General features: G+C 54.4%; 1 protein-coding gene across 1 annotated transcript; it reads left to right on the forward strand.

Moving 5' to 3' along the window:
• Positions 1 to 4,832: 4,832 nt before the first annotated feature.
• CGCS363_v000473 (Zinc finger protein) lies at positions 4,833 to 6,104 on the forward strand (the record flags this gene model as incomplete). Its single annotated transcript, XM_036632322.1, has 2 exons — positions 4,833 to 5,916; positions 5,977 to 6,104. 2 exons carry the CDS (start codon positions 4,833 to 4,835, stop codon positions 6,102 to 6,104), a joined length of 1,212 nt encoding a protein of 403 aa, XP_036502067.1.
• Between the last annotated feature and the right edge of the window lie 3,035 nt (positions 6,105 to 9,139).

Consider the following 9,139-nt stretch of genomic DNA (forward strand, 5'->3'; position numbering starts at 1 on the left):
CGTACTCTTGGTGGGATGGGTTGCAGGCGTGGGATGTCAACGTATCAGAGATGCGGTGATATGACGACAATGTCGAACCCTTCTGTCTCTGGTCGTCCATTCTTGCTGCCCAAAGCCGCGGTTGCGATGTGGTCCAGCAGCACCCTCTCATTCAATTCCGCCCGCCCTCATCTGTGCAGGCCCCATGTCATCTCCCCTCCCCTCCCCCTTCAGAAGGGACAGGATAGAGGAGGGGATGGGTATGGTATGGGGATGATGAGGACTGGGGGGGGCAGGCAAGCAGAGCAGCAGGCGCAGAGAGCGTGGCAGGGAACGTGGAAACATCTACGGGTACCCGTTGTGTAGTACGTAGTGCGCTGCGTAAGGTATCCTTCTGGTACGGATAGGCAGTGTAGTATTGTAAGGCAGGGCCTGTCTCTGAGTGTCTGTGTCCTCGACGATGAGGAGGAGCATGGAGGGAGTGTTGTAAGGTCAAATGTGATTGTTGAATTGGTGGCTCCCCTTTTTTTCGTCCCCTTCGTCCTTTTTTCCCCATTCCCTTCCCTCCACTTGCACTCACTCTATCGTCGTGCTTCAATGTCGGTCCTCCCACACACCATGTTCACCACCAGGGCTCAATTCCAAAGAGCCCCCAGACGCGCCCCTCCCCTTTCCCCTGCCAGTTGATGACAGCAGTTTCCGGGTGGGCACCTGTGGAGGTTGTTTCAATCTTGCGCCCCCCTGCTCGAAACGCATCAATACATTGACGTGCCTTACGTCAGTGGTGCACTTGAGGTCGAGGAGCAGACGCCCTGAGGTTTTCACTACCTAGCACAACAAACTAACCACACGCCGCCTCGTCTTGGCCAGGGACACCCCACCATGTCAAGGGCCCCTGCCCACCAGCAGAAGGTCTGTTCTCTTGGCGCCCTCATTGATGTCAGTCTGCGGTTGCCGGTTGCTTATTCCCTACCAGTGGCCGTATTTTCGTGTGTGAAAAAAAAAAAAAAAAAAAAAAAAGAAGGTATTCTGTACACAGAGCACAGTACTATGGCGGTCCACTTCTCTTGTCCTTGCGCCCTCACAGTTTCTTCATGGCTCACCCCTACCTTTTTTTTTTTTTTTTTTCTTCCTTTGCCCTTTGCATGCCGGCCTCACAGTACCGCAATACTTCTTCTAACTTTACCCTTATCCTTTTTCTCTCGACGCGCAAGGATGTCGTTGACATCGTTTGGATGCCAGAGGTGGGCGCTATGGAGCGAACGCAGCCCGGTGCGATGAAGAGGCTGCTTTGTGTACCAAAGTTACCAATCCTCTCTGTTTTTTTCCTCCTCTCTGCTCAGTGGACAGACTGAGAGAGAGAGGGGGGGAGGAGACGCATTCTCATGGTAGCCCACCCACTAACGGACCTACCTGACTGCTGCTGGCAAAGCGGAAGCGGTCACGGGGTCACGTACCTCATCTTGCGCCTGCGATGCTCCAGTCAAGAGCTCCTCTCTGAAGCCAATTCACCACTCAGATGTTATTGCCGTGCCCTGCCCTCCACTCTTTTTACTTTCACGTCGTTCATGACACTTTCCGGGTGCAGACCTACGAAGCCATCACACGCACCGGGAAGGGGGAGAGAAATCAATAGGACCGCACTTGGGCTCTGCACACCTCCATTTGGCAAAACACCAAAGAAAAAAAGGACTTCCGTTGGGCGGCAGGCAGTCACACCGCGTTGTCTTGCTGTGATGTATATCTGAACGGGACACTATCGTTGGACAGCTGTTGGACGAGAACGCCCAAATAACCCTGGCTCTTAAAGCCCATCCATCCACATCCAAGCAGGCCTTTCTCAGAAATAAGGTGTCTGGCAATCTGGATACCCTTCTCAGCCTGGTCAAGGGACTTGTGGCGAACAGCGCCGTTTCCGAGTCAAGGCTTGGGAAGTCTGAATCTGGCCATGATGCTAGCAGGCTGGCTACGTATCTGGCATGGCGGGATTTTTCCCATGTACGAAAGCTGCGTAGGCCTTGCGGTAGGGGAAAGGAGTCGTGTGGTTTTTTCTCTCTCTCGCAAAGACCCTGCATATCCATCCTCCCACTCACCACGACCTGATTGCTTCGGCTTTGGACGCCCACCTATCGAATGAGATGTCCCAGTTCCCGGACAAGAGGAGGAGGAGGAGGAGAGAATGAGGAGCCAGTCCGCCCACCAATATTCGTATCTACCTACGTACGCCAACATCAAGCGAAAAAAAAAGCACAAGCTCCTCGTCCGGTCGGGGGTTTCTTGGCCTCTGCCCCCTCCCGTGCCGTGTCCTTGCCTGCCCGTCACAAGTGGCGTTTTTTTTCCTCCTTCGGGGTGCGTCCTGTTTCTCTATCATAGAGAGAGACAGACAGAGAAAAGGTCGACCGGAAACCAAGACCGCCATCCTACGTTACTCGACCCTGACCTTTACTTCACGACCTTGACCTTCACGCTATGCTAGTGCGGTGGATATGGCTCGGATTGGGCAGATGGGGGCAGAAAGAGAGAGTGAGCTCCTCTCAACGACATTATGGGCAATGCGCTAGAGGCGATGGCGAGCGGGAGAAACAGATACCGGTACCTTGTGGACTGAACCTTTCCATACCTGGTGTAGGTAGGGACTGGTGACTGGTGGGGGAGGCGCGTGAGAGCAGGATACTCAAGCAGCAGTCAGTGACAGCGGTGGTGAGCGAGCGAGCGGGCAAGCGTACGGGTGCAAGTGCAAGTGCAAGTGCAAGTCACAGGTAGGTAGGAAGGCACGTAGTTGGGTAGGTAGGTAGGTGGGTGGCAGGTGGTGCTTGCACTTGTTAGCCTTGTCCAAAGTACCAAGTCGGGGCAGGCGAGTGCGGAATGAGATACTTCAGCCGTACTTGGCAAGTGGGCGGACGGAACGAAGATGCACTGGTGGCAGCCGCGCTGTTCGCTGGTAGTTGCTCCCGCATAGCGCGGTACCTGGCCTGTACAGGCATGGCCTTGACTGTACCGGCAACTTCTAGGAAGAAGGTACCGGGGCAAGTCTCTCTCCTCTCCTTCTCCCACCTCAAGGACTGCTCCTGCCTGCTTCCACCGCTGTGCTCCTCCTCTCCTCAGTGCAGTCGGGTGTCATAGGGAAGGTATCCATAGTGCTAGCAGCACCTTAGCTGCTGCCATGACCAGCCATGACCATGTCCACTTCACTTGGTCCCTGCCCTTGGCCCCCCCTCCTTCCTTCCCTTCTGCTTTCCCTCCCTCCCCATCTGCCCCCCCGGTCCATTCGTCGAGTTGAACCACCATCCCATCCATGGCTAACGATACCCTACCTTACCCTGGACCCTTCACTCTTTTGCCCTCTTTCCTTCTCGTCGACTACCTTACTTTTCAGACCACACCCCTTCCCACCCCCTTCCCACGCCCCCTCCTTTCTCCCACGCACCCCACCCCTTCTCTCTCATCGCTCCACACAACGTACCTAACACCAAGTAAACCGACATCATAGCTTCATCTCTGTGTCTCTCCTTCCCGACCCGGCACCACCAGATGTAAAAGCGTTGTTCCCTCGCCTCCCATCATTTTCGGGCCCATCTACAATTTTGACCCAATTTTCTGAACGCTCATCATCAGAGATCATCAGCTCCATCAACCAACCTCAAACCGCACCAAGCAAATACACAAACGTCCTTAGACGCGCTCCGCCTTCTCGTTGATGCTTCGCCTTGCTCGCCTCGCTTCATCGTCCCATAGCCAAGTTCCAAAGTCTCTCTATCCAAAGCGGGAGAGCACCACTACTATACACACAACCCGCAAAAAGAAGCAATAATCCTCAAGCCCAGAGGCCAGAGCCAGAGGCACACACTGCAGCACACTCACGGCCGCATCCAACAACAACAACAAATTCACCCCCACCATTCGAACTTTGTGTGAGGGGACAGCACAGGCGCAGAGCAGAAAAAAAAAGACCTTACAGTCGTCTCTTCCCGGCTGACCTCACAGCCGTCCGTCCTCGCATTACACCGCACTGCTGGACACCTGGGGTCCCTGTCACGGCTCCCCAATTGACCTCGAGACTTTTCACCAAACTGTCCTCGACACCGCAGATCTTTCTCCCATTCCGACTGTCCCTGGCGTACTCCAGGTCTCCTTTCTCCTGGTCGTCTTGTCAAAAATTGGAGCCACCATCTCTTCTCTCTGCTTTCTTCCAATCTACACCACGCTACGCACTACCGCGCATCCGCTCCGCTGTCGCTCATCCACATCCACATCCTCTTTCTCCATCCACCACCACCACCTGGTCTGCTCGACCCTCAATCCAAGTCCCAGTCCCGGTCCCCAGCACCAATCCCTAGTCCTAGCCTCCTCCTCCTCAGCCTGCCCCCCGGTCCCAATCTGAACCAGCCTGCTACCCTACCTAATCGCCCCCAACCCTGTCCGCCTCGGCCTCTTTCCCACGGGATATTGGCGCTGTCGATCACTCTGAGTCGGAGTCGTCACAGCTGTCTGCAGAGAAAGCGTCTCCACACTTCCTCCCATGTCCCGCTGACCACTGTGCAACAAGCTTCATACGACTCTTGCCTGGTCGGCCCAAACGATTGGTCTCAGCTCTCAACTGGTTCAAATACAAGTGTGTCAGTAGTCCACAGGCACACACTTAAACCTCGCTGATCCCCCAACCTCAACTTCCTATCTCCCACGGGATCATCCAGTTCTATCTGATCCGTGTCACGACTTGGCTCTTTTCTTCAATAGTCGGACACTCGCATCTGATCAGCAAACGCTATCCCACCGAACCTTTGTTGACGGACACCTCGTCATCCCATCTCTCACATCAACCACCACCACTCTCACCACCACACACTCCGATCATGACTATGACACTAGACTCCCAACAACGATTCGGACCTTTAAACACATTCGACCACATGTCTTCCTACGCTACTTCCTCCACCTCTCCCCAGTTCTCAAACCCCTGGGCCAACACCTCGTCCTCCCCTCAAGCACCCAACGGCTTGTATGCGGTCGGCAACGGTCACGGTCTCGGTTCGGGTTTGAGTCTGGACAGGTCACATACTGCCCGCACTAGCACGAGCAGCAATGCCTCATCTTTGGGTTCTTATGGCCAGATCCCAGTGACGGCAGCATCAGCAGGTAGTCTCCCCATGGCAGACCCTCTGCCTAGGACGGACTTACTCACGCTCCCTCAAGATATCCTCAGTATCAACCGCATGGCCGCCACCTCGGCTCCTGCCTACGGTGATGCCTCTTACGCGACGGCCGCCTCCCCCGTCAACGGCTCTTACACCGCCTCGCCCACGCCTTACGAGACAATGGGATACGCTCCCGCTCCCATGCGCTCTACCTTCGCCCTCGCCCCGGAACCCGAGCACTCCAGAAGATTCTCTCACTCGTCAGTACCCTCAACTTCCTTGGTCGACGTCTCGGACCCCAACGTCCTGGCCCGGCCACAACGCAACTCAATGATTGACTTTAGCAACAGAGGAATTCAACATCACGATGACCGCAGGAGCTTCGCCGATGCACTCGACGCCAGCCATGGCATGCTCGCCATGAGCCAAGAGACCCCGCGCAACATCTACGGCGCTCGCAGTGACAGGGGCTCTGGCGATGCTTACGGCTTCCCCTCGACTCACTCTACCAGCTCTTCCGTTTCCTCCGCGTCCGGATTTGGCAACTACTACGGTGCCGATTCCGTTTCTGACTACTCTACCGCCGGCTCGGACATCGAGTCTGTCACCTCCAGGACGTTGCCTCGCCCCCACGGTCTCATGGCGCCTCAGATCCCTCCGGCTCCCCAGTCCATGATGGGACAGTTCAGCTCCAAGGTTTCATCCAGTACGCAGAAGAAGCACAAGTGCAAGGTCTGCGACAAGCGATTCACCAGGCCCTCGTCTCTCCAAACTCACATGTACAGCCACACTGGCGAGAAGCGTATGTCTCTTTCTCATTCAAAAGTAGCCCAATTGTGCTCTCATACTGACTCGAACTCAGCTTTCGCTTGTGAGGTTGAGGGATGCGGCCGCCACTTCTCCGTTGTATCAAATCTCCGAAGGCACAAGAAGGTGCACAAGGGCGATGCCCGGTCAGAGGCTGGATCCGAGGATCACAACTCCGACTAAATCACGTTTATCGGAAGCTTGAGCATTTGGTTTGCTCTTGGCGGCACACCGAATTCGCATCGAGGCATCCGAAACATCGAGACAGTCTGCCGCGTGCAGGGCTAGTACGAGATCACGAATTTTTCCGGTTCGAGTCATGATCATCATCCCATATCCACTCTCGGCACCACTCATATATCCTGCACCTCACCGAGTGGCACGACAATTGGGATTTTTTTTAGACGGTTCGCATTGTCCTATTTTTCTGGTTTTACATGATACCTTTCTCTACCCTCGTTTTAATATCCACCTATCTGCGAGCGAAAGAGACAAAGACAAAAAGTCGGGCGGCGGCAAAGGAACTGGCGGGCGGGGTTGTCACTTTGGTTCAACGTCACAAAAGGCGTCTCACGATATGCTGGACTTTATCCACCAAATTTTGTTTACTTTATTATCGAATCCTCCGACATCGATTTGGGTCAGCGGACTCATCAAGCGTGGCGGCGGAATCGGCGTACCCTCGTTTTGGCCGGCGCGAAAAGAGAAAAGGGGATGGGAAAGAGGAGGATACGGGTGGACAAGGGCGAGATTCACTTCACTGTCGATCGCTCAACCCCACACCACGCAACACTACACTCGCTCCTCCCAGGAACGGGACAGGTTGGTGGCTGGACCAACCACGTTTTTTGTGCTTTCTTTGGTTGTCAGAGTTGTGCCAAAGAGGGAGAAGATCTCCCAGTGGTCATGGAGGACCCGGCGATACCCTCACCCTTCGGCGTTCTACGGATTTCTGGGATATTTCATCATTGTTTTTTCTTATTCGCTCAGTTGATCCTGTTGCGCGCTCATCATGTTTTCCGCGCCCGGGCATCATGTTGCTTACCAAGGGTTGCAGTTTAGATGACGAACTCAAAAGGGGCCTACGTGTCTCTCAAAACTCGACCCTGTTTCCGCAGAGAAAACATCTCTTGAAAGACAGAGATTCTGGGAAAGGGCGACCTGTACTATTAGTTTCACACGATGATTATACCCATCAAGCTAAATGCTTCGAGCATCTTAGTCGCATCGTTTGGGTTATTTGTTTGGCATTGTGCTGTCTTGCTACTTGCTACGACTACAACTACTGGGCTCACGGAGTTTTTGTGAGAATGGGCGTGGTTGGGTCAATCTTTTTGGGAGAGCAAGCAAGATTAGGCGGCGGCACGTGGGTGGGTGGGTGGAGGCGGATCTGGATACTCGGCTGGTGGGAACTTACTGAACATGGAATAAGCGGTACATATTGTCGCGACATAGTATAATATAATAGTAGTGCGAACAACAAAACAAAACACATTGAAACAACTACTCTGCTCCATCTCGCTTGCGCCCTGGTATGCCTTGACATGCAGAGCATCGCCGCGTTCAGCTTGGTTCTCACACACCCCACGATGACGGAAATCTGCAGCCGTTTCGACAGCACGGATATTGGAGATCGGCATGCGTCGAAAAAAACATCAGACCACTCCTTTGTTCCCAGATGTAAATGGGAGGGGAGGGGGGGGCCTTTTTAAGAGAAGAAGGATTTTGTTGTTGGACGTCCTAGCACAAGACGGGAAGGGAAGGAAGGAAGGGTTCGATCGATTAGCGGCAGCCCGGGCATGGAAGCATCAGATAGATGGGATTGATGACCACATGGCATGGGGGCGGCAGCAGCAGCAGCAAGCAAGCAGCAGCCCATCGAGATATAGGAGAATCCCATCACATAACGAACGAGGGCACGCGCGCAGCCATGCATCCCATCCCATCCCATTCCCCCCCTCCCCGCATTTGGGAATTAAGGCCATATGGAAAGGTGTGTTCGGCTCTCACCGACTCGCCACCCCGTTGCTTGTCCTTTTTGGCAATGATGTGTTGGAGTGTTGATGATTTGTTGATATGTGAGGTGAGGCTGGTCTTTTGGTAACGAACCACAGGCGTCCGTTGCCCGACCTACCGGCTTGAACGGCTGGTACCGCGAGTTGCAGCTGAAAACCCGAAACGAGGCATTGCAAGCATATCACACCCAATGGGAGGGATAAGTTTAAACTCTCTCCCTTTTTTTCTCTTTCTTTTCTGACGAGAACCTGGGAATGGCAACGAACTCCATGAACGAGTGGCTCAGATTAAAACGGGGGGAAAGGGGGGAAAGACGCCGCGCTGATCTCATGTGGGAAAGGGGGTGATCGTCCGGTTTGGTTGGGTGTGTCAAGGAACACATCTTGCGTCTGTTGTTGGTGGTATGTCACTGCATGTGAAATGCGTTGCGTGTGCGTGTGAGAGATGAGAGAAAGAAGAGCGCACGTAGTGTTCCACGTCAAGAGATGGGAGGAGGAGCTTTGCCGCGTGGTCAGAGAGAGAGATCGGCGCGGCGGTTGCGTTCGGTACGCGGGGACGAATGGCACACACACATGCGCATGCTGAAGCTAGGCACAAACGCGCATCTGTGCCCGTCTGGTAAGGTACTTACTTACACACGGACGGCCGATACCCAATTTTGGGCCTTAAGAAAGAGCGTGGTGGTAACGGTCTTGGATTTTGCGGTTTGGACATTGAAGAACATGGGATAGAAGAGTGGGGGGTTGAGGGGAATTGGAGACGCTGAAAGGCGAGTGTGAAGCGAAGGCGAAAGTGTCGTGTGAAAGTGGAGGCTCCAAGGCACGACGTTGCGCTGGTCGGTCCACGCGCCGGTCCAAAGTGTCCAACTTGTGGCTCCGGGGCGCTTTGCTTTAGCGGCGGGTTTTGTTTTGGGACCAGGCGCCGTTGCGGCAACTGAGTCGAAGTTTTGCGGCGGCGGGCAACACGGAAAGGCGGAACTGGCACTACTACAGACAAGGAGGGGGGCAGAGAGGGGGAGGGGGTTTGACTCGCCGCCATGTCTCTTCTTTTTGCCATGATGGAGGCGTTTCGGGGCGGAGAATCGGGGCAGGCTACGGAAGAGGCTAACGGAGACGGGGTGATGAGGGGACGGAGGACGAGAGACGTTACGTAGCATTGTGGTCCTTTTTTATCGCAGCACTGAGATGGGGCACTAAGACCAA

The sequence above is a fragment of the Colletotrichum siamense genome (genome assembly GCF_013390195.1).
Source record: "Colletotrichum siamense strain Cg363 chromosome Unknown KSG_Cg363_contig01, whole genome shotgun sequence".
NCBI lineage: Eukaryota > Fungi > Ascomycota > Sordariomycetes > Glomerellales > Glomerellaceae > Colletotrichum > Colletotrichum siamense.